A 24,701-nucleotide genomic window follows, 5' to 3' on the forward strand; every position below is an offset into this window, starting at 1 on the left:
CAGCTTGCCAACAACATTATCTGTCTCATCATATCCTGTAGCTGTAAGTTCCACAGATTAAAACACATGGGAACAGCATTTCCTTCTTTCTTATTAGATTTCTCTCCTTTTATTCTGCCTCCCAAGCTCAGAAAACATGGAGCAGCTCGGGGGTGTTTTGAAAGATTTGAACATGAAGAATTAATATACAGGACTCTTCATCTCTTAAAGTACTTTACAAATCTTAACTAGTTCTCTCAAGACCTCTGTGAGTTCGGTATTCTCTATAGGAGAGCTGGGCCCAAGCTGAACAGACTGACAGCTGGATCCAGGTTTCCCCACAAGATCCTCATTATACAGATGGGGAAAATGAGCCATGAAGAACGTGTCCAAAGCTATAGGTAGCCAGCGTCAAAGGTGGGACTAGATCTCAGGACTTCCTTGTGCTGAGCTTTCGTTAGATAAAAGACTATGGCTTTAACCCAGCCTCATGAATTAGTAATCCCTTTTTTGTGCTTTCTTCCGTTCTAGTATTACGCTTCACCTGAAGATTTCCTGCCCATCATCTCCTGCGTTTAACTACTCCCGAAACCCTCTCTGCGCCGTGCCCCAGGTGAAGATAGAGATGGAGTCGGACTATGAAGACAGTGATACAGAAAAGCACCCTCGGGACATGGGCAGCGAGACCACACTGTAGTCCCACACTGCCCTTCCTTTGTGATGATATATAAATAAGAAAATTGGGCATATTTTTCTATGTGACAGACTGAGGAGATCATTGGTCCGCAGGACTCATTTCTCCATTAGCTTTTAGCATAATAAATTAGAACTGCTGTGGAACTCCACCCCGTTTAGTTGGGCCAAGAAACCACCGCCAGCTGCAGAGCAATGCAAGAAATGTGGAAATGGTACTTTAGGACTCTGGTCCCTGCAGTAATAAGGGACCTTAGGCCCCAGGCGGTTGTTGCTATTTCAATGAAGACTCTGAAGATAGCAGGGCCACCTTCCTTCAGCATCTGGACCCTGACATCACCAGCTGTGGAGAGTCATGCCCTTTCCGGTGCAAGCTTCAACTCCACCATTCGCGTGTAGTCTGTGCCCCTATTAGCGTTAGTTGGCCCAGGGGGAATTCACAGATAAGATGAGCACCACCTACCCAATGCTTGAGCAGTAATCTGTGACGTTCCGGGGGCGGGGGGGGCTGCAAACTGCAGTTCACTGCATGTTTTATACACCCTATGCAGCAAACAATGCACAAAGTATACAAAACAGGGCTAAGAAAAATTCCCCTTTTGGGAAGTTATGGAATGTTTAGAATCGAGCTTAAAAGTGGAAAACTTCCCTGGCTGCTGCTTAAAAATACAGCCCTTTAAATCCGCTTCTGTCCTGCAGGGAGGGAGGGGGTGTTTTCTATAGGAACTCTGTTACCCAGTGGCATTCGCTCTCTGGGGCCAAGAGCAATTTTAAGGGGTTAGGCTTGCAAAAAAAGCTAAACTCAGTCATTTCCCACACTCATACTAATGCACCCCCCCCCCCTCCAAGTTATAATTATAGTGTTCTAAGGAGACTTTGTAACTATTTTTAATGGAGAATCTTGTATAAGAGGCTGACACCCACAAGCCAGTCATTGTCCAGGCCAGTCAGACTGAAATAATGGTTCATTGTAACCCACCCACAACCATCAAAGCTGGCCCCACCCATGTCAGCTGATGAAAGTAAGTCCCACAGGTAACCATTACAGGGGCAATGGCAATGACCTTCCAGCTTTTACCTTGCAGCATGTTCTACTCCAGCACAGATCTTCCTCAAAAGGACCGTCCATACTCTTGCTCAACCCAGCCACACACAAATAATTGTCTGGAAGGTAAGAAGCACTTATGAGCTGTGAAATGTTTGGTTAATCTCAGGGTTAGAGATGGAAGAGCCCTAACTGATCTAATCAATTCCCTTCCCTTCCAGCAAACAGGAGTGGAGAAATCCACAGCCTGCGATATTTTTATGGTAGATGCCAGAGGCAGCTAGACAATAGAACTTCCTGCGCTGAAAGCACCAGCTCCTGCCACCTGAGCTAGAGGGATTCTCTGTTAGAATAAGTCCTATGACAATTGAGTAGCAACAGCAGTCCTGCTGGAAAGTGACTTACATGCCCTTGTCAGTTAACCTTAATTCCTCATTTAAAAAATGGTTAGAATGAATGCTTGATAGCTGTCAGATTGGAGTGCTGGCCTTATCCATTCCCTGTGCTACTGGGAAAGAGGTAGGGATTACAGACAGCTCAGTTAACTGTGGGATGAAACCAAAGGACTTGTGTTGAATTGGAATTTCATCCATAACTTGGGTGAAAGGAAACTATCTGCTACTTAGCCTCAACGTAAGTGATAAGTAGATTGGTGACAGCATCTTAGATAACCATCCTCAAATTGTGTCTAGAAGGGGCAGTGATATACATAAGTGTATTTGTGCCAGTTTTAATTAACAGTTTGGTTGATACACTTCCCAGTTTACTGGGCTCAAAAGTTTTCTGCAACTCCAGACCAGTCTCATTCTTGGTTAAGTCAGTGACTTGAAACATGTTTCCTTTTTCTTAGTTCAGATTATAAGGTGCAGCAGTCCCTTGTGTACTGGTCACAGATAAGAATTTTTGAATTTGTTTTTAAGAGACTGTTCTACTTTTGATTTTCAGTCCCCCATGCTTTCAAAATCATTAAGGGGCAGGAAATTCAGTTTATTTACATTTATGTAAATACAAAATAACCTCAGTCTGTATTTGCACCAGTTTAGTTCACAGCACTTTAGCTTGTATCTTTATACAAACACCTCAACCCTTAAACTTAGGGCATCTTCCGTACTCTCTCTTTTGTCTACCCTTGTTTCCTCTACAATTGCCCCTTCTGTAAACATGGCTCTTGTGCATAGCAGGCTTATAGCATCTGGCAGTTTTGCCCTATGGTGAACTGACTTTGAGAGCAAACTCACTCCCATCTGAAATAGACCTGTTACTGTTTGGAAAGGTTAATGTTATTGTACCTACTCACTCATAGTTGCACTTTTCAGAAAGGAAAGCAACAAAAAAATTGCCTTGAGGGTTTTGTTGAATAAAACTTGATTTTTATTTTTTTAGAAAATATCAGCTATCTAAGATTACTGCAGAGAGCCCTCAGTGCTTTGTTATAAATTCCACCTGCTTGCATCTTTACTAGTAGGCTTAAGGTTTTTTAGGATAAAGCCCTGGTTCTGACAAAGTCCACTTTACAGGGGGTTCTGGAATGCTGGTTAAATATTGCAACTGCTTTGAACCTTAGACTGAAACAGATGCTGGTTCTTTGTAAATATTTAAGCAAAAAGAAAACTTGAATTCAGTTTCTTATTTATAGAATTTTCTAGCTTGAGTACCCAACAAGACTGTTTTTGAATGTGAGATTAATAAAACAGTATTACTCCAGTTGACAGTGAAGTGACAGCCACTTAATTTTTACCTTAACACCTAATAATTATTTGAACTTGGTTCTGTATATTTTCTAGTTTTTTTTGTATCAGTCTTGTCTGTGGTAGCTAAAGCATGACAGATTAACCTTTTTAAAAGTAATTAAGATTGTAATATGTCCATTCAGTTTCAATGTTCAAAGCAAATTGAAAAGGCTTTGTTGACTCAGCTAAGTGTTCCATGTAGCACAAGAATATATGCTTGACTTTTAAATCAAGGAAGCTATAAAGTACAGTATCAGTTTTAATTAAATCCATGCAGTTTTCAGTGTCTCAGGCTGTTTACACTTTTTTGTATATGCAAAGTGATTTCAAAAGTACCAGACTAGCAGCCTACTTAGCTACTAAATACAGTAGCTATTTTACATTTTATTAACAATCCAATAAATCTCATTAAATTCTCTTCACTTTGTAGCATGTTCATGATGAAACCTGAATTTTACTCTCAGCAAGTTGTTGTATAGGAGGGATGCATTTTTGATAAGACCAGTCTAGTGGAGAAATCCAGGTAACACTTGTATGACAACAGGTGTTCTTGGACCTAGCAGCACAGTCATTTGCAGTTAGACAGGCTTTCAGTCCTTAGAGGCACTCCCAGCTCCAGCAGGTAAGGCAGCCAGTGATGTTTCTGCTCACAATGAAGGTCTCTTCCTCTTCAAGATTTGGCAGCAGGAGCCGGTTGTGTTTCAAACTACGTTCCAGGGCACGTATGCGGCTTTGCCTTCAGAAGAAACACGACTTGCTGTCGAGGCAAGTGTCTAGAAAGAAATGTAAATCCAATCTTCTTCATCCTAGTTAATATGAAGCCACATTCCCTTTAGATGGAAAGAAACTTGAAAAGTCCCTTTTGTACCGATAGCATTAAAGAAGCTATTCTACAAATTCTGGTGCAGTTCTCAGCGATAAGCAGCAGAAATGAATTTAAACTACAGTTCACTTCTGCTGCAGCAGCTCCAACTACAGCTGACAGCTATCACCTTAAAAAAAAATCTGAATGCAAAGCAGTCTGCTTCTTTGACAAAAATGGAAGTGAGTTTAGTAATGGCAATTGAGTCTGACTAGTCCAGAATAGACAACCAAACCATTTGGTGTAATGGCTGTCTGACCAGAACCAAAGTGAAGTGATTTAGCTGTGTGGAGAAAAAGTTATCCCAGCTCTTTTTAGGCAGTTGGTATACCTGGTCTGGTATTACTTTTAAACTCTCTAGAAGTTATCCAAGGCAACTATATATAGAGCCAAATGCCCTGTAGCACTTTAACTGGCAGGCTATATGATCAAGAATGTTACACACCCCTCCTAATACCAAGCTTTTCAATAATTTTTTTTAATCAAAATTAACCTGGGTTATTCACTAAGTATTTTCATGCCTCACAATGTAGTAGAAAATATTGAAGGCAGAGTCAACAGCCACCTCTGTTCTTTGGCTAAAGAAAACTTGTGCCCAGTACTGAATATTGGTCTAGCTACATACCAATAGCTGGGAGAACTGTTTCAATGCTAAGAGCAAACAGGTTGAAAGGTAATCTTGCTAAGACATCTTCTACCTAGATGTGAACAAGCAGTTAGACTTAAGAGCTTTTCCATTGTAAGTCGTTTTTAAAACCTAGGTAACTTTTTTTTGTAGAAAAATAACTTGAGCTCAACATGCAATATACTATTTTGCACCCCCTAGTGTCCAACAATGCTAGCAAACAATCCTATAAATGTGGTCAAATGTCAGGACCCATGAAAGCACTTTACTTTGAAGATTATTATTCTTTCACTCTGGAATGATACACAGGATATTAGAAGCTAGCAAGTTGGAAACCCTCTGAAAGACTGAGTACTGTACATTTCTGTATAAGAAGCACTTGCAGCTGATTTTCTCCACCCTGCAAATTTTAGACTTCTCAAAATGTAACTAGTTTAAATATAAAAACCCCACCAACATCACTGGGAATCATTACAAACTAAACAGATGGAGTGACCTAGGTATTTAGATGCTTAAAGCCTTTGTATACAATCGTTTGTATACTTATGCTTTAAATAAATATCTCATGACTTCAAAGTCTCATTGAATTCACTTCTATACAATAAATAAAAATATTGCATTTCTATCGGCCTGTTTTGGGGAGTTGATTTGGAATGTTATAAGTCCACCATTAAACAGTTAAGGCTTCAAGCTCTTTAGATTTCAGCATTTTCTTTGCCGCAATAATTGTATTCTTCATCAGCATAGCAACTGTCATGGGCCCAACTCCCCCAGGGACCGGAGTGATGTAACTGGCTTTCTTCTTTACCCCTGGAAGGAGAGTTAGAATTGAGAATGGTGCACCACACAGGCTTTCAAAACTTTTGTCCTATTGAGAAGCTGCACTAATAAGTCATAAAAGGCTACACTGAAATGAAAAATGCAAGCATCTTAACTAATGTGTAATTACTGAACTCACATCAGCAGAATAATTCAAAACCAGCAACGATCAAAGTCCCATGCACAGTTCTGTGTAAATTAAGAGGAGTTTAAACAGTCTGAACATGTGCTGTCTCTTGCCTGTCACACACACCATTAACTACCTAAACCTAACATTACGTAAAACTCTTCAAAAGACAGTTTGATTGCATGATCAAAGCAGGTAATTAGGTGTCAATCCTGCATACTATCAGGTTAAGAGAAAGGTTTCTCTGTGCAGCTGTGAAAATGGAGTTAGATCAAGTGACTGAACGCTGCAGATGTTCGACATGTCAATTGCCCCATGGTTTAACCATGGCACAGGAAGCACTGTTCCCAAAGTAGTTCTCAAGTAGGGTACAAGATCAGATTCATGATCTGCCCTACAATGTAGGAAAGAGACCTTCTCAATGTCAGTCTAAATCAGTTCAGTCATATAAGTGGGGTTTCCCTGCCCTTCTAAATACTCAAGACATTGAATGCTCTTAAAGTAGTTGATACAAAAAACAGCTTCTGTACCTTCAAAATCCACATCTCCAACTAGTTTGGACTTGGCAGTAACAGGATCCTGCACTCTGTTTATCCCAACATCGATAACAGCTGCTCCTTCTTTAATCATATCAGCCGTGATAAGATTAGGAATACCTGAAATTTAAAAACCACCAACCACTTACACCATGGTGAGTTGATACTGAATAAAACGCACAGCTGTAAAACTAGTCAATAAGCCCACCGCAAAGAGACAGAAAAGCAGATTCTCAAAACTAAAATCTAAGTATGTCCATCCAAACCATCATGCATTATCATCAAAAGCATTTTATAAATTAGTTATTCTACTCCATTTTATGGATTAATGATCAACAGCTTGATTTGTTTTAAAGTCCATTATATCCAAGTAATTTTCAAGAGAAAAAATGGAAATAGTAGGAAAGTTAAATTTACTTCAAAAAGAGCTGTCAAGTAGCTTAGAACCAAAATTTTTTTTTTTTTAAAAAATTAATAGAAATTTAGTTCTTGGAAGTGCTTAAGTTTATATAACCAGTATGTTTGCCTTGCGTTAGTACAGGCCTGTGCCAAAGTCATCAAGTGAATGTAATGCAAGAACACTATATCAAGGGGAAAAAAAGTGAAATTATTGGGAAAATTCTCAGTTTTAGTACAGAAGGCAGTCCCGCAAGAGCATGTAGAGTCCATAGCTATCAGTGCCAGAGATGTGGGTAAATAGCAGCTGATGGGGTGGGGCCAGGCTTAACAGGTACTACCAGACATTTAGGATGGCCAGTTAAATTTATGTCACGCAAGTCACGAGTATCCCTAAGAAGAAATAGTTAAGTCTTTAGTGACTGCGATTTGGTTTCAGTAACACTGCCATTAAATGTCCTCTACACTGCATTTGTTTTTCCTGATGGCACATTACAGAGCTACATTAAAAATGCATGTCTTAAAATGAACTATTTCACTCCTTGTGTGCTTCCACCTTCAGCCCAATCACCTTTTTCAGTCCCTTCACTATCGTTGTCTTTCTTTACATGATATTCATTCTGTTCTGTGATTCTTTGCTCACTCAACCCTTTCCTCCTCATCCAGTGTCCTCATGGCTCCCAAGCACTCATGCCAAAGTTTTGCTGATGGCCCCATACTTAGTGTGGCCTTCCACCACCTGCATGGTTCCATGGCTAAGCAGAGACCCATTGACGCTCCTCTGCACATGTACTGTTTGTGACTGCACTAGAAAAAGGAGATGAGATGAGCAGGGACACAGGTCCCACAATCTGAGCTATTCCTGGATCTAACCAGATGGCATAAACTACTGCATGATATCTCACAGAACATTAGCATTGCAGCTCAACCTGACTCTCCACCATCAACCACTCACTTGCTATAGTAAAATAGGTCCACAGCCTTAAGGGTTTTTCCACTACAATTTCGCAATTTGATTATGTTGCCCTTTCACTCAGATAGTGGGAGCAGGCAAGTCATTTATCAGAGAATGATTGTCCACATTCATTTAAAATGTAATGACCTGGCTTGGCTGCAACAGCTCTGTTACACAGGAGATCAGAAGGGAGTTCCTCATTCCAACAACTCCCTCTGGCTGCTCCTTGCAGCAGCATGGAGTGACTCTGCAAGTGCCATCCAGCCTCACAGAGCACAAACTGCACATGGGACACGGAGGACACCGCACCAAGACCTGATGCTATCCTCAGTACACGGATTCCTATATAAAGCAGCATCAGTACAGGAAGTTTCTCTCTTGTGGGAATCTTGCCTTTAGTGCAAAGAGTTTAATGGTCTTACCTGCAGCTGCTACCACAATATCAGCCAGAATCGTGTGTTGCTTGAGCTGTTCTTTAGGAGTGTAGCGATGTGATATTGTTACTGTTGCATCACCTGCAAGATTAGTCCTAATGAGCATTTTCTCAGGTTTTGACATGAAAAATTCTAGCTTTTCACTCTGAAGGATCCCCCACTGATTTACAGTCTGCAAAGATCATGAGTTCAGTGTATGGATCACAACCATTGCTTTTCCCATATTGTTAAGTGGGCTGTGGATGCGGTTGTATAAGTAGGGGCATAGCGAGCAGATCGAGGGACGTGATCGTTCCCCTCTATTCGACATCGGTGAGGCCTCATCTGGAGTACTGTGTCCAGTTTTGGGCCCCACACTACAAGAAGGATGTGGATAAATTGGAGAGAGTCCAGCGAAGGGCAACAAAAATGATTAGGGGACTGGAACACATGAGTTATGAGGAGAGGCTGAGGGAGCTGGGATTGTTTAGCCTGCAGAAGAGAAGAATGAGGGGGGATTTGATAGCTGCTTTCAACTACCTGAAAGGGGGTTCCAAAGAGGATGGCTCTAGACTGTTCTCAATGGTAGCAGATGACAGAACGAGGAGTAATGGTCTCAAGTTGCAGTGGGGGAGGTTTAGATTGGATATTAGGAAAAACTTTTTCACTAAGAGGGTGGTGAAACACTGGAATGCGTTACCTAGGGAGGTGGTAGAATCTCCTTCCTTAGAGGTTTTTAAGGTCAGGCTTGACAAAGCCCTGGCTGGGATGATTTAACTGGGAATTGGTCCTGCTTTGAGCAGGGGGTTGGACTAGATGACCTTCTGGGGTCCCTTCCAACCCTGATATTCTATGATTCCTCTTACTGAACCACTGATAGAAAGGGGGGAAATCACTTCACTTCAATAAACTTGTGCCCCATGTATTTACTCAAGGACAATGCAGTTAATGTGTTTACCCTTACAAGTGCCATGAAATCTTTAGCCACAAATTAGCATGGCCTGTAGTACATACCACCACCCTGACTGCAAGGACGAGCAGTGATCCAGTAATCAGGAAACTATTGATCAGTATTACATTCTACAGCACACGGGCTTCTCTGCGTCTCCCCTCTTAGTGAACCATTGTGTCTAGCCTGCAAACTCTGACAAGAACACAGCACGATGTGGTGGAGCTGTTACCTCCAGGGCGCTCATGTCTGCCGTCGGTATGCAGCAACATTGCAATGGGCATTCCAACGTTCTTTGATCTGCCAGCCACTACTACATTCTTCCCCAGGGTTGGGATTCCTATGGGATTGGAAAAGAAGTTAAAACTCACTCAACTTTAAACTGCAATGGAGATGAACAGCACTTAAAATGTTGCTCTTATGACCCCTACCAGTTCTCTTGATGATTTCCCACACACCCCAAGGTGTAGCTGGCAGCATTGAATATTGATCCAGACACATGCGCCCCACATTCACCACGTGAAAACCATCAACATCTTTTTCTGGGATCACAGCATTGCAGATCTTTCGCTCATCAATATGCTCTGAAAAAAAGTAAGTGTCAACATTAGGGTGCAGCCAACTCCATTTAATCAGCTGAAGAAAATGTAATTAGCTGAGAATGATCACTTTAGCCTCTATTCTAAAGCATTATGGCAAACTTGAGGCTACCTCATGTAACTCAAATACCAGATATTCACATGTGTAAATATTTCTATTGCAATCTCAAGTGGCTATATTAGCCCTACAGCTATATGAATTTGACAGGCTTTCGATAGTTCCTTGAATACAAGCAAGGAATTAACCATAGGGACTTCAAGTTTACCCCTGTGCATTCAATATTTCTTGCAATGAATGTGAAAATACCCCTTTAAATTTGGAGATGTTATTTTTAGACCACCTAGATTGCAGTTGCATATACAATGCAGTCCCAACAAGCAGCCACGATGGTCACAAACACCACCCTATACTGGAAACCTACTGATTGCTATTCCTACCTACATGCCTCCAGCTTTCACTCTGACCACACCACACAATCCATCGTCTACAGCCAAGCTCTGCGATACAACCGCATTTGCTCCAACCCCTCAGACAGAGACAGACACCTACAAGATCTCTATCAAGCATTCTTACAAGTACAAAACCCACCTGCGGAAGTGAAGAAATAGATTGATAGAGCCAGAAGAGTTCCCAGAAGTCACCCACTACAGGACAGGCCTAACAAAGAAAATAACAGAACACCACTAGCCGTCACCTTCAGCCCCCAACTAAAACCCCTCCAACGCATTATTAAGGATCTACAACCTATCCTGAAGGATGACCCAAAACTCTCACAAATCTTGGGAGACAGGCCAGTCCTTGCCTACAGACAGCCCCCCCAACCTGAAGCAAATACTCACCAACAACCACATACCACACAACAGAACCACTAACCCAGGAACCTATCCTTGCAACAAAGCCCGTTGCCAACTGTGCCCACATATCTATTCAGGGGACACCATCACAGGGCCTAATCACATCAGCCACACTATCAGAGGCTCGTTCACCTGCACATCCACCAATGTGATATATGCCATCATGTGCCAGCAATGCCCCTCTGCCATGTACATTGGTCAAACTGGATAGTCTCTACGTAAAAGAGTAAATGGACACAAATCAGATGTCAAGAATTCTAACATTCATAAACCAGTCGGAGAACACTTCAATCTCTCTGGTCACGTGATTACAGACATGAAAGTCGCTATTTTACAACAAAAAAACTTCAAATCCAGACTCCAGCGAGAAACTGTTGAATTGGAATTCATTTGCAAATTGGATACAATTAACTTAGGCTTGAATAGAGACTGGGAGTGGCTTAGTCATTATGCAAGGTAGCCTATTTCCCTTTGTTTTTTCCTACCCCCCCCCCCGACATTCTTGTTAAACCCTGGATTTGCGCTGGAAATGGCACACCTTGATTATCATACATATTGTAAGGAGAGTGGTCACTTTGGATAAGCTATTACCAGCAGGAGAGTGAGTTTGGCGGGGGCGGGGGGGACACCGACCTGGATTTGTGCTGGAAATGGCCCAACTTGATTATCATACGCATTGTAAGGAGAGTGATCACTTTAGATAAGCTATTACCAGCAGGAGAGTGGGGTGGGAGGAGGTATTTTTTCATGCTTTGTGTGTATATAATAAGATCATCTACACTTTCCACAGTATGCATCCGATGAAGTGAGCTGTAGCTCACGAAAGCTTACGCTCAAAAAAACTGGTTAGTCTCTAAGGTGCCACAAGTCCTCCTTTTCTTTTTGCGAATACAGACTAACACGGCTATTACTCTGAAACCTACTCCAGAAAGGTGAAAACATATCTAACCTGCACACATTCAACTGCTACTACAAATTTCAGAGTAACAGCCGTGTTAGTCTGTAATCGCAAAAAGAAAAGGAGGACTTGTGGCACCTTAGAGACTAACCAGTTTATTTAAGCGTAAGCTTTCGTGAGCTACAGCTCATTTCATCGGATGCATACTGTGGAAAACCACAGTGAAGTAAGCTGTAGCTCACGAAAGCTTATGCTCAACAGTATGCATCCGATGAAGTGAGCTGTAGCTCACGAAAGCTTATGCTCAAATAAATTGGTTAGTCTCTAAGGTGCCACAAGGACTCCTTTTCTTTTTGCTACTACAAAGGAAGTCAAACCAACTTTTCTTCATTGAACAGCATAATGGCAGAATGCCATTTCCTTCATATGCGTCACACACGAGAGCAACGGAAGTGCAGCGTCACAGCAGGTTCAGGGCAGAGCCATACTCTAACTTGATCTCTCACTGCACACAAGACATTTGAAAGTTTTCTAGGTAAAGGTGCAAACACAGTGATCTTGTCTTCACTGGGCGGGGGGGAAGAGAGAAGAGGAGAGAGAGAGTTGACTTGAGAGCACTCTGCCGTCGATTTAGTAGGTCTTCACTGGACCTGCTAAATTGACACCCACTGCATGGATCTCCCAGTAGCGAAGACAAGCCCAGTAAGAGCTCCTCAAAATTCCACCAACTCACCAGGTAAGGGAAGCTGCACTAATAGGCCATCCACATTGGTGTCATCATTTAGCTTGCTGATCAAATCAAGCAGCTCCTCTTCAGTGATGGAGGCTGGTTTCAGGATTGTTTCACTGCTGATTCCTAGAGTGTCATTTTAAACACCACATTAACGGAGAGGTTCAAATGTAGACTAAGTCCAGAAATGAACATTCTTAATTCATACTGATTTTTACACTACAGAAATAATCTCTATTGACAAGTTTAAAAGTCTCAATCTTCCATTAACAGATATTACATACCATGGACTTAAATATCTTACATTCAAATAGCAAGATGCAAACCACAATGCTCCTGCTTGGTCTATCATACAGATGAAGATGGAGCATTGCATTCAGGACTGTACCTCCATGTCAGTTGAAAGCAGGCAGACAGCATTGGAAGATGTGGGGAGTTCACTAGGGCCACTACTAAGCTAACTAGATAAAAGTCTCCATGGGCAGCAAGCTGAAAATTGCGTATCCTCATCCAGCATATGAGAAGTCCAATTTAAATTAGGGTCTTAAATTAAAGATACTTCTTGTTAAGTGTCCTATTAGTTAGGGCACAAAGACAGGAGTGCAAGAACCTACCTACATCAGCAGCTGCTTTGGTTTTGTTAAGTACATAGGAGTGACTTGCAGGATTTTCTCCAACTAGAACCACACTGAGATGGGGTCTCTTGTTACCAGCTGCTACCCATTGTTCAACTTCATGTCGGGCTTCCTGTCTGATCTGCTGAGCCAGTTTTCTTCCAGAAATTATGACTGCATCATTTCTGAAAAAAATAAGAAAATATGTTATCTGAGCAGGGACCCTTTTTTAAAAACATTCACTCCATATTGAGTTTTCTACCCAAACTTCACCCCCAACGTTTTAGTCAAGAAATTCAGCTAACGTAGATCATTACAGCAGTTCCTGTTGTAGCGAGTTAGACCTATGCACAAATATTATATTCCATACTTCACATTTGTATAAAACCCATTTCAAGTGGCCAATACAAGAATCAATTCTGCTTAGCTAGATATCCTGTTTAATAGCAGCAAAGTTGGAAGATGATAGATTTTTCTGAGGAAAATCAAATGATGCATACTCAAGCCAATAAATTTGAAGACAATTCCTAGGCCAGTTTGTTTTATATTTGCTGACCGTTCATGCAATTTGAGAAAGTTCATGGATTGCTCTCTCCTGGAAAGCCACGCTCCTGTCATGCTTTTGTCCAGTGTACATTTTACATTCTAAATCAGCAATCAAGCAAATAAAACTCATATAGCTAAATAATCCTCTTCCCCTCCCTGAATACAAAGTACATAATTTCACTTTAGCAGAGTTTTTACTATAACTAAAATTCTTTGAAACAAAATGTGGGACTTTCAATTTGCTTCACTATAAATGGAATTTCACTACAGCTAAGTTCTACTGGATCATTTTTAACTTTTCAGTTTAACACTTAGATCTTTTAAAGTGGATAATTTGCACAAGCAAAAATCGAAGTCCATATTAATTCCCTGTCAAAAACCACAGCACATTCAGAATAATGTACATAACTATGCAAGTTTATCTTATTTGCCCTTTACTCAGATTTCATATGCCTTTACTAACCACTTTCCACTGAAGTTTATAATGGATAAACTTCAGTAGAAAATGGTTAGTAAAGGAGTATGAATAATATTCATAGTAAAGGAACAGAATAATATCCTAGATACATATTATCTTAGAATTTGTTGCCAACAAGTATTCTTCCGCTTGTTTTTAATTATCTTAATATGCAAGTACCGTTGCAAAAATTAGTATCAGTGTCATGAGTACAGCTTTAAAAACAGGCTACTGACACTTGATCAATATATGAAATTTTGCTGAAGCAGAGAGAATAAAATACAAGTGTTTATCTTTGACATTTGAGTCATGTTAAAAAAGCCCCTACATACATTCCTGATCTATATTGGTATCAGGAATACATAACTATTGCCAATGCATTCCAGGAAACTGGATAACCACACAGTAGGGAAAGCTGACAGAAATAGTACTAGCCAAAGGGGTTACACAGCTGCCAATTTACACTAACTGAAAGGCTACACACCAGCTTCCTTTACATCCGAGCTTCAGAAAATGTATTAATATCACAGCTTGAATAAAAAGCACTCACTCTCTTATCAAGAGCAAAACTTACAAAAATATTAGTTTTGTTCCTGCTAGACTATTATGGCCAGCAGCAGGAACAAGGGGTGGTGATAATGAGTTTTTCACTTAGTGGCAACTATAACTAGGGCCCTACCAGATTCACCTCCATTATGGTCAATTTCACAGCCATGGGATTTGAAAATTGGTGAAGTTAATGTTTTCAGGTCAAGGGTTGTAACTGTGGGGGTCCTGACTGAAAAGGGGATTGTGGAGGGGAGGGTTGCAAACCTGTTGTAGAGGGGTCATGGGATTGCCACCCTAATTTCTGTGCTGCCTTCAGAGCTTAACAGAGTGGGGATGAGAGGGTGCGGAGCTATCTGCAGCCGGAAAAGATACCCAAGAGCAGCCCTGGGGTGCTGCCCAGTCCCAGAGCATCCTGCAGCGGAGGGAGGCACCCGGAGGTGGGTCTAGTGTCCCCCTGCCCACCCCCACCCCCCCAAAGCAGCTGTGCAGGGGATGGACAAGTCCTGTCACTCCCCAGCCCAGAGCTAGGAGGCCTCTTTGCTGGGGCGCTCCTAGGAACAAAGGGACATCAGATTTCATGGAAAAGGGCTTATTTCACGGTCCGGGACTTATTTTTCATGGCCGTGAAATTGCAAATGACTACCAGGGAAAAGCATGATCCACAATACTATGGTCAAATACTGGTCTTCCCCACATCTGGGCAGAAAAGCCACAAAGGAAAAATTTATCAAGCCTCTTACAAGACAAACTCAAATTCAAGCTTCAGATACTATTTTAAACTAGCTTTAGGCTAAATAATTTTTGGAACATTGTTTTAGAAGAACCAATTAAATTTGCTATTTTCAAGAACTGCTCCAGGCTGCTTTCCAAAATTATATACCCTACAGCTCTAAATTTAGCAGAGTACTTTACATTCAGAATAGTCCACAAATTTGATTACTAGGGTTACTCTCTTACCATCTAGGAAGGAAAGTCATTGGTCAAATAGATTAGGCTAGGATTGTCAAAAAGGGAGGAAACTAAAAAGATCTCCTAATTTGCATTACTGACTGTCTGATATCATAAGAACGGCCATACTAAGTCAGACCAAAGGTCCATCCAACCCAGTATCCTGTCTGCCCACAGTGGCCAATGCCAGGTTCACTCGCTCTGGGGCATTTAACAGGTAATGGTCAAGTTATCTCTCTCCTGCCATCCATCTCCACCCTCTGACAAACAGAGGCTAGGGACACCATTCCTTACCCATCCTGGCTAATAGCCATTAATGGACTTAACCTCCATGAATTTATCTAGTTCTCTTTTAAACACTCAAACCTTCACCTTTCAACAGAAGTTGTCAAAGCACTTCAAACATGCATTAATACTAACACCCACACATACCAGATATTATACTCCATTTTTCTAGATTGCTGAACAAAGATTTAAGTGACTTTCCTCTCAAGGTCATACTGCAAGTCCTGCCCTCCACTCCCCTTGTTTTAACCAAATGACAATAGTCTCCTTTGAGGGTACAATCCCAGGCCTGGAGCTTTAGCCATGGGTCCCTCTCTCTCATTAGGGCCTCAATGAGAGAAAGTAGGCTATAGGAACAGTCATACAGATTGTGTCTGGTTGAAGGGAGTTCAAGGCAGAAATTGATGCCTACACAAATGTAACCCCCAAGGAGATTACTTAGATTCCTGGGGCTCTGTGTGCTGGTAGATCAGGAAGAGGCATGCTGTCCCTGGTACGGAGGGGGACCCAGTCTGCTCAGCAACCAACAGAGAGAGAAAAACTCTTCCAAGGAAGTTAAGGAGAGGGAGAAGCGATTTTGGAGCAATCTGGACTAGCCAGCCAGGGAAAGGGCAGGAGTGGCTGTGTGGGGAGCTGGTGAGTCCCCCAGGCCTGCGTGCAGGGTTCCCCCTGAAAACTGGCCTCTGGGGACCTAAAAGCAAGATCCCTTAGCTTGAGCCTTTCCAGCTCCAAGGTGACTTCCAGTTTGTTGAGCTTTGTTGGGGAAACTTCCCCCAGCCAAGCTGAGCTAGCCTTCCAGCTCCCTAGGTGAGATCAGTCACCACATGGCCAGCTCTGCTCCGGCTGCTAGTCCAAGGCTGCTGCCTGCTGATAGTATATGAGCGCTAGGGTGGGAGACTAAAGTTTGGATTTTAGTATAGTTCTGTAATCTGCACCTTGAGCCCTTTTTGGTAAGGGGAAATCCTGGCACCTGCATGAAGCATGAGCAGCAGCCTGACTCCTGCATGAAGACGACACCTTTCGCCTTTTATGATGAGATTACTGGTTCTGTGGATGAACGGAAAGCAGTGGATGTATTGTTTCTTGACTTTAGCAAAGCTTTTGACACGGTCTCCCACAGTATTCTTGTCAGCAAATTAAGGAAGTATGGGCTGGATGAATGCACCATAAGGTGGGTAGAAAGCTGGCTAGATTGTCGGGCTCAACGGGTAGTGATCAATGGCTCCATGTCTAGTTGGCAGCCGGTATCAAGTGGAGTGCCCCAGCGGTCGGTCCTGGGGCCGGTTTTGTTCAATATCTTCATAAATGATCTGGAGGATGGTGTGGATTGCACTCTCAGCAAATTTGCGGATGATACTAAACTGGGAGGAGTGGTAGATACGCTGGAGGGGAGGGATAGGATACAGAAGGACCTAGACAAATTGGAGGATTGGGCCAAAAGAAATCTGATGAGGTTCAATAAGGATAAGTGCAGGGTCCTGCACTTAGGACGGAAGAACCCAATGCACAGCTACAGACTAGGGACCGAATGGCTAGGCAGCAGTTCTGCGGAAAAGGACCTAGGGGTGACAGTGGACGAGAAGCTGGATATGAGTCAGCAGTGTGCCCTTGTTGCCAAGAAGGCCAATGACATTTTGGGATGTATAAGTAGGGGCATAGCGAGCAGATCGAGGGACGTGATCGTTCCCCTCTATTCGACATTGGTGAGGCCTCATCTGGAGTACTGTGTCCAGTTTTGGGCCCCACACTACAAGAAGGATGTGGATAAATTGGAGAGAGTCCAGCGAAGGGCAACAAAAATGATTAGGGGTCTGGAACACATGAGTTATGAGGAGAGGCTGAGGGAGCTGGGATTGTTTAGCCTGCAGAAGAGAAGAATGAGGGGGGATTTGATAGCTGCTTTCAACTACCTGAAAGGGGGTTCCAAAGAGGATGGCTCTAGACTGTTCTCAATGGTAGCAGATGACAGAACGAGGAGTAATGGTCTCAAGTTGCAGTGGGGGAGGTTTAGATTGGATATTAGGAAAAACTTTTTCACTAAGAGGGTGGTGAAACACTGGAATGCGTTACCTAGGGAGGTGGTAGAATCTCCTTCCTTAGAGGTTTTTAAGGTCAGGCTTGACAAAGCCCTGGCTGGGATGATTTAACTGGGAATTGGTCCTGCTTCGAGCAGGGGGTTGGACTAGATGACCTTCTGGGGTCCCTTCCAACCCTGATATTCTATGATTCTATGACACCTGCCTGCAGTAGCATCAGCCCGCTCCAGTGACTGAGGAGTCCAGAGCCATCTCTGAATCTGAGGATCATTCACAGTTGTTTGAGAGTGCACTAAGGCTCGTTAGCTAGTCAGGGAAATTGTTTGGGAGACCCCTTTCGCCCTGAACTGCATCCTCAAGCCAGGGGGTAAGGATTTGGGGATTTTGTTAACCTGCTGCCTGTTAAATCTGTGGAGGGAGTTATCACCATATCCCACTTGAATCTATTCAGTCACATTGTTCACTGCTGCACAGAAGATATCATGGTCACAAGTCATCAAGGGCGCCTATAAAGTACGTGTACCAACAGGACACTAATTTGACATTTGCTGTATCAGATCATGATAGGAAATTCATAGGTATTAACAGTGGGTACCAGTGACCCTGAGAATAGTTTTACCCTGTTATATTTATCTCCCGTTTAATATAATTACTGTGTTAAATATATTGTATGTGTTTGTGCTATTTCTTGGAAGTCTCCAACTATCTGGCAAATAAGTGAGGGTTACCCTGTGATTAGAATTTTCCCCCCAAGCTGACTTGGTGACCCTGCCAAGAAGGAACAAGAGGGGTGGAGGCACTGCGAAATAAATTCATGTGGGAAGAAAAGCGCTGCACCCTGCTGAGTGGGTGGCAGGACCCAGAAGAACACAGGCCTGTCCATCAAAACCCAAAAGGAGATTAGCTCTAAAGGAGGTACCAGAATGGACAGGGGGCACTACACAAAGTAGCTTGGGGTGTGAACATTTCTGTAGGACAATCTGTACTCTAACACATCTGACGCAGCAGTGTGTTAGTTTGGAGATTTTAAATGTTTCTCCTTAGATTCTTTTGGGGCACAAACCTCATTTAAATAACTGGATTATCCAACTGTCTGGTAAATTTATTGTGAAATTAAGTTATACCTAGCTGACAATCCCAAAAGGCGATCGCCTAAGGAAGTCAGATAGTTTTTAGGTACTACCAAATGTAACTGAGATTATTCCCTCTAACAGGGAAATGAACCTACTGGCACCATTTCAAATGCTAAACGTTTTAACTGCAGAGCTAAATGCTGATTAATATCACACATACACTAAGTCACATAATAGCTTGCTGGACTTCCTAAAAGTCATCTTTACTATAAACAGAACTAGAAGTTCATAAAAGAATCTAAGTTTCGGTCAAAGTGTCAATGTATCCCTTGCCAGAGTCTACAGGAATACCAAGGCAAAACCTTGGCAGCAGCTTTTCATTACATAATTCTTTGACTAGACATTAGGCTTGAACAAAAGGGGGAGGGCAGGGTGTAGGAGCAAGAAGAGAGATGACGAGATGTAACAGGTGCACAGGAGCGCCAGCCCCCCAAAATATTTTACCACTGATCTGATTGCAGTTAAATAGGTTGACATCAGTGGAATAATTTTCAAATTCACATTGTAAGACCAGAATGTAGCTCCATATCTATTGGCAGGAGCATTAACCTCTCTCCCCCATGCCCCTCCAAGAGAGTCAAGCGCTGAGATATATCAAAGAGCCTAAGGGTGAAGAAAAGTTAGAAGTACTCCTTTAAAAGTCTGAAAAACACAAGTGAGGCACTTTGCATCTTGAGCAAGCCAGAAACAATTTTAATACACTTGAGACAGCACCATCTCACTGGAAGGCAGTTTTGCCCAGTTACAGCACGTAGCCACAATTTTCTGTAGGAGTTCCTGAAAGGGGAGGAGCAACAGAAAGGTCTCAAAGCTAGACTGACGCAAGTACTGTAGCATAATGTATTTCTTGAGCGATAATGGAAACCACAGAAAAAAAGGATGAAAAAAATACATTTCTTGCTACTGGGAAATGACGGAACATTCAGAGCTGGGAAACAGGTAGTTTGAGAAGAAAGAAAAGGAGTACTTGTGGCACCTAAGAGACTAACCAATTTATTTGAGCATAAGCTTTCATGCTTTTTTATGCTCAAATAAATTGGTTAGTCTCTAAGGTGCCACAAGTACTCCTTTTCTTTTTGCGAATACAGACTAACACGGCTGTTACTCTGAAACCTTTGAGAAGAAAGAAATTTTTGGCTCTTCCCTCACATACCAATAATTTAATACATACTTAACATTTTACTTAAAATATACAATTCATTCACACTTGCAAAATGATACTTTTCTATCACAAGTGATTTTTTGACAACGAAGTTAAGATTTCTCCTCAGGGTGAGAGCAGGTGAGATTTCTATGTCTGGGTGTGTAAATTTTCATGGCTGTACTAATTAATTCTAACAACTCTATAGGGTGGACAATTAAAGCAATATCATGAATTAGGTTGTCAGATTAGATAATTCAAATTTGTCTGCAAAAGAGCCTCCCTTTCTGGCAGAATGGTCTTTGGCTTGAAAGGAAAGTGCTTATGATGATTTGTAGGGAGAATTCTCCCCACTCCTTTTAGATTTTTCCTTGGCACTAAATTACTCTTCAGACCCAGAAAATGTATTCTCTCCCCTCCACATATAATTACATTTAACTCAGTTACACCTGTGCCCCCACAGCCACACCAGGAGTGTGGGGAGACCAGAAGGGCAGTGCTTTGCCTAGAGCAAAGTCAGTGTGGGCCCTGGATCTTGAGCATTAGAAGCAGCTATTCCATGCAAGCAGGGAATAGGATTTCATCAGCCTGCAGATCTGCTATCTGCCACTGGGAGTACTCAACCAAAGCAAAGTGGCCAACAGAGCAGAAGTTCCCATTCATTTCAGCAATACTGTACTTTACGGGCAACACAAGTGTACAACAGCAAACCCTGGGTTTCAATTTGGGTAAATACAAGTCCTGGCCTGACAGAAAGATTCACAATGTTTGGGATTTAACATCGCCCCTCCCATGCATCTAGCATCAGCCTCAGACACAGCTTTCCAGTGTTTGGGGTTTCATCACCACTGTACCCACCATCTGCCCAAGATGGGGGTTGCAATCCCACATAGTAACTGCATGGTTCAGATTTCTCAGTATGTTTAGACTTTGCTCCCTGTTGCATTCAGCATCTACCCTGGACAGGGCTTGAGTATTTGTGGTTAGATCCCCAATATAGCCACCATCTGCATGGGATGGGGATGCCCAGTTTGTTTTTTCCCCAGCTGGGTGGCTCTGTGGTCTCTCCACCCTGAGTCAGTTTTCCCGCATTGCTTTTTCACTGGAAAATTGTGTCTCATTTCTCAGACACCAGTGAGATCACGCCTCAACCCCAACCCCCATCTTCCCCTCAGCACCCTGGCTGCCCAGTGGCATGGCTTTGCACTGCCAGTTTCCCATCTAATTCAGAGTCCCCAAGCATATATCGCATGAACCTTAAGCGGGTCCCTCTCTTCACCTCAGTAGGACCCCCCCTCTCCCCCCCCACAAAGGGACATCTCCCCCACTCCCCCCCAGGGACCCCCCCTCTCCCCCCCCACAAAGGGACATCTCCCCCACTCCCCCCCAGGGACCCCCCCTCTCCCCCCCCACAAAGGGACATCTCCCCCACTCCCCCCCAGGGACCCCCCCTCTCCCCCCCCACAAAGGCACATCTCCCCCACTCCCCCCCAGGGACCCCCCCTCAGAAACACGTCTCCCCCAACTCCACCCTTCCCCCCAGGGGACCCCCTCTCTACCCCTCCCCCACAAAGACGTCTCCCGAACTCCGCCCCCCCAGGGGACCCTCTCGCCCCCCCCCGTTTCCCAGCCCCCCCCGCTACCTGAGCGCGGTGAGGTGCAGCCGACGGGGGCTCAGGGCACAGCAGCAGCCGCGGGGAGCTCGTCCCGCCCAGCCCAGGGCTCGGAGCAGCAGGCTCGGGGCGAGCGCGGGTACCACCATGGTTCAGCTGAGGCGAGCCCGGCCGCCACACGCGACACGCAGCCGTTGGTTCGCGCGGGGAAGCAGCCAGCTTAACAAACCCCTTATATAGCTTCCCCAGCCCGCCAGACCCACCCCCATCGGCTGGAGCAGCGCCTATCATACTGCGCGGAACAAGCCGGCCCCACGCTGATTGGTGGACGACCGGAGTGACGCAGCCGCTGAGGCAAAACAGGGCCGGAGAGCGGGGAAATAACGTAACTGGACCACGATTGGTTGCGACAGCGATAACGCAAAGGAAACTGGATAAAGGGATCTGATTGGCGGACACAAGGAAGGGGCAGGATTTAGCACCGGTCTCGGTTTGTGATTGGGTCAGATAAAGGGACGCAGTTGGGCCAGGCTGTGATTCGTGAGAAACTGAACGACGGGGGGCTGGGGGGACAAAAAAGCACGTGTGCTGGTTTTTCATTGGTGAAGCTCGGGAGCGATGGGCGGGGCTTACTGGGCCACAGAGGGGTGTGTCTTGCGCGCTGGCCGGCTCTTCGCGGGGTGGCTGTCCCTGGGTGTGAGGGTTGCATAAGCCACAGGCGGGGCCTGTCTCTGAGCTCAGAGGGGGGGTGAATAGGGACCTTCCCCGTCCTGCACCAGGCACTGGAGGCTGGCTCCTGCAGAGAGAGGAGAGCCAGCTAGTGGCCGTGTGCAGCCAAGGCCATGACCACAGCAGAGGGAGCGCCTGGACACAACTAATAGCCTCCACCCAGCACAGGGAAAGGAAACATTGAGCAAGGGCAGCAGGACAAACCCCAGCCCTTGTTGTGAAACATGAAACATCCCCTGTAGGGGAATGTCAATCATACCATGCATTTGAAAGATAGGCAGGCAGAGCAGGCCGGAACTTTGCTACATCAGGCTGGCTTAGATTTTTGTCTGAAAAGAACAAACAACATAGAAAAATCAATCAATCGATCAATCTAGATCAAAGGTTCAGACACGCCTGCTGAGTTTGAGTGCATCAGTGTTGGACTTGAGACACCTCATCCGAAAAAATCAGTGAACGCTTTTGAAGACATGGCTGCTATTGAGAGAGGATGATGGGCTCAGGGCTGAGTCAAACCACAAACGATTTGAACTTGTGGTTTCCATTCAAGCAGGATTGGAAGCCTTGGTGTTATTACAATCGCTATGCTTAGACCGCTAAGCAGTCCCTTCTGCGGATAGCTAGGGTCTACAGTTAAACACACACACACACACATATATATATGGTTCCCCAGTTTTGCTAAATTGATTAATTCAGTACAGTTAATTTAATCTGAAAGAGAGGTAAGCAACAGCTGTTTTTCTTCCAAGGGTGAAGCCTGACAAAGGTGTTGCTACCACTGCTCTCCCACAGTGTGTATGAGCAATTTATTCCTCCATTTACCAGCAGGGATGTTTTTATGCCCTTGCAAAATTACCACTCATGAAATGACATTTTGCTTCCTTTAAATTCTCCCTGCAGTTTCATTTGGCTACAGCAATCTCTTTGACTTCCTGTGCTAACTTGATGAAGTATGCTATTAAATTGCTACATTTCATTCCAGCACAGTACACAGTGGAATGATTCTTTGATATCTTACTTTCCTCCTAGGAATAACAAGAGACTTAATAATTATTTGTATTCTACTAGTGCCTAGTTCCCCTTGCAAAAATGATGTGTGGCACCTGCCATAGCACACTACCCCCAGCAGCTAGTTGAGTGGAATACTGATTCAGTAAAGAGTGGCACCTGTTGAAATTCCTGAAACATCCTGGAGTTTTTCTATGCAAGTACTTATTTGGTTTGACACCACCTACTTCATGTGAGCTCTCAGGAGCTTTGCACAAGATGGTAAAGATACAGTGTACATGCCTCTGGGTGTATTTTGGTTTTTAATGTACCCAGATTTCAGAGTAGCAGCCACGTTAGTCTGTATTCGCAAAAAGAAAAGGAGTACTTGTGGCACCTTAGAGACTAACCAATTTATTTGAGCATAAGCTTTCGTGAACTACAGCTCACTTCATTGGATGCATCCTACCCAGAGTTGCCAAGGATACTTCCTTGTTTTGATATTCTTTTTAAGGACACACCTGTAAAGCAGCTCTCCTATGTAACACAGGATTTTATCATTCAAATGTCTGCTTTATGCCTCTGGGATAGCTTCATCAAGAATACAGAAAGAATGAGCAATTAGACCAGGGGGTTCTTAAACCATGGGGGGATAGCTCAGTGGTTTGAGCATTGGCCTGCTAAACCCAGGGTTGTGAGTTCAATCCTTGAGGGGGCCATTTAGGGATCTGGGGCAAAAATTGGGGATTGGTCCTGCTTTGAACAGGGGGTTGGACTATAGATGACCTCCTGAGGTCCCTTCCAACCCTGATATTCTATGATTATTTCATAACGCAGACAGGATCTTAATACAGTAGAACTTCAGAGTTACATACACCAAAGTTGTGAACTAACCAGTCAACCGCACCTCTCATTTGGAACCAGAAGTATGCAGTCAGGCAGCAGCAGAGACAAAAGAGACACAGTTCCTGCAATTCCTATAAACAATAAGAGAATCTCCCATTACTAGGCGAGGAAGGCAAAAGATGCATAATCACAGGCAGGGGAGACGAATAAAATCATCGGATGTCAAACTGGGAACAATTATACCAGTCTGAGCCTGGGCCGCAGCCCCCCAGCCTATAGGTCAAAGCACCTTCCCCTCCCGTGCTATCACCTAGCCCCCACCCTCCCCATATCCCCTTAACCCAAAACACCACTGTGCCAGCACCATAGGCCAAAGCCCCTTGAGTGCAGCCTTGCAGGCTGATGCCCTTCCACGCAGGACCTATGCATTTTCTGTCCTGCTTAGGCCTGTAAAAGCCGTTTGGATGTAGCCCCCCATGCCTGACCCGAAGAGGTAGGTATCTCAGTGGCAGGCTGATGCAGACGTGGGACCGAACTGCTGGCGGTGTCGGGGTCCCCCCGCCTGAGGGAAGGGAAACCAGAGGCACGCACGGGGCAGAAGAGCGG

General features: G+C 43.8%; 2 protein-coding genes and 1 long non-coding RNA gene across 13 annotated transcripts in view; 1 reads left to right on the plus strand and 2 right to left on the minus strand.

The window, feature by feature from the left end:
- The window catches only part of SLC4A5 (solute carrier family 4 member 5), a 126,862-nt gene extending 121,134 nt beyond the window's left edge, over nucleotides 1-5,728 (plus strand). For 7 of the 11 annotated variants that reach the window (XM_073325092.1, XM_073325096.1, XM_073325094.1 and 4 more), the window contains one exon: nucleotides 511-5,728. In XM_073325092.1, coding sequence (XP_073181193.1) covers nucleotides 511-676 — 166 coding nt within the window. In that variant the 3' untranslated portion in view covers nucleotides 677-5,728. The remainder of the gene's footprint in view (nucleotides 1-510) is intronic. The other 4 variants (XM_073325095.1, XM_073325100.1, XM_073325102.1 and 1 more) reach the window with 2 other exon arrangements.
- On the minus strand, nucleotides 3,693-21,765 carry MTHFD2 (methylenetetrahydrofolate dehydrogenase (NADP+ dependent) 2, methenyltetrahydrofolate cyclohydrolase). Its single transcript, XM_073325107.1, has 8 exons — nucleotides 21,564-21,765; nucleotides 12,826-13,010; nucleotides 12,215-12,337; nucleotides 9,561-9,713; nucleotides 9,362-9,469; nucleotides 8,190-8,282; nucleotides 6,411-6,536; nucleotides 3,693-5,744 (listed from the first exon to the last, which is right to left on the minus strand). Exons 1-8 carry the CDS (start codon nucleotides 21,680-21,682, stop codon nucleotides 5,605-5,607), a joined length of 1,047 nt encoding a protein of 348 aa, XP_073181208.1. The 5' UTR covers nucleotides 21,683-21,765; the 3' UTR covers nucleotides 3,693-5,604.
- Nucleotides 21,766-22,538: 773 nt separating this feature from the next.
- LOC140903586 (uncharacterized) lies at nucleotides 22,539-24,685 on the minus strand. The gene is made up of 3 exons (XR_012156292.1): nucleotides 24,581-24,685; nucleotides 24,157-24,226; nucleotides 22,539-22,591 (listed from the first exon to the last, which is right to left on the minus strand). It is a non-coding gene; the product is annotated as an uncharacterized lncRNA (long non-coding RNA).
- Nucleotides 24,686-24,701: the final 16 nt, after the last annotated feature.

The sequence above is a fragment of the Lepidochelys kempii genome, chromosome 26, assembly GCF_965140265.1.
Source record: "Lepidochelys kempii isolate rLepKem1 chromosome 26, rLepKem1.hap2, whole genome shotgun sequence".
NCBI classification, from domain to species: Eukaryota; Metazoa; Chordata; order Testudines; family Cheloniidae; genus Lepidochelys; species Lepidochelys kempii.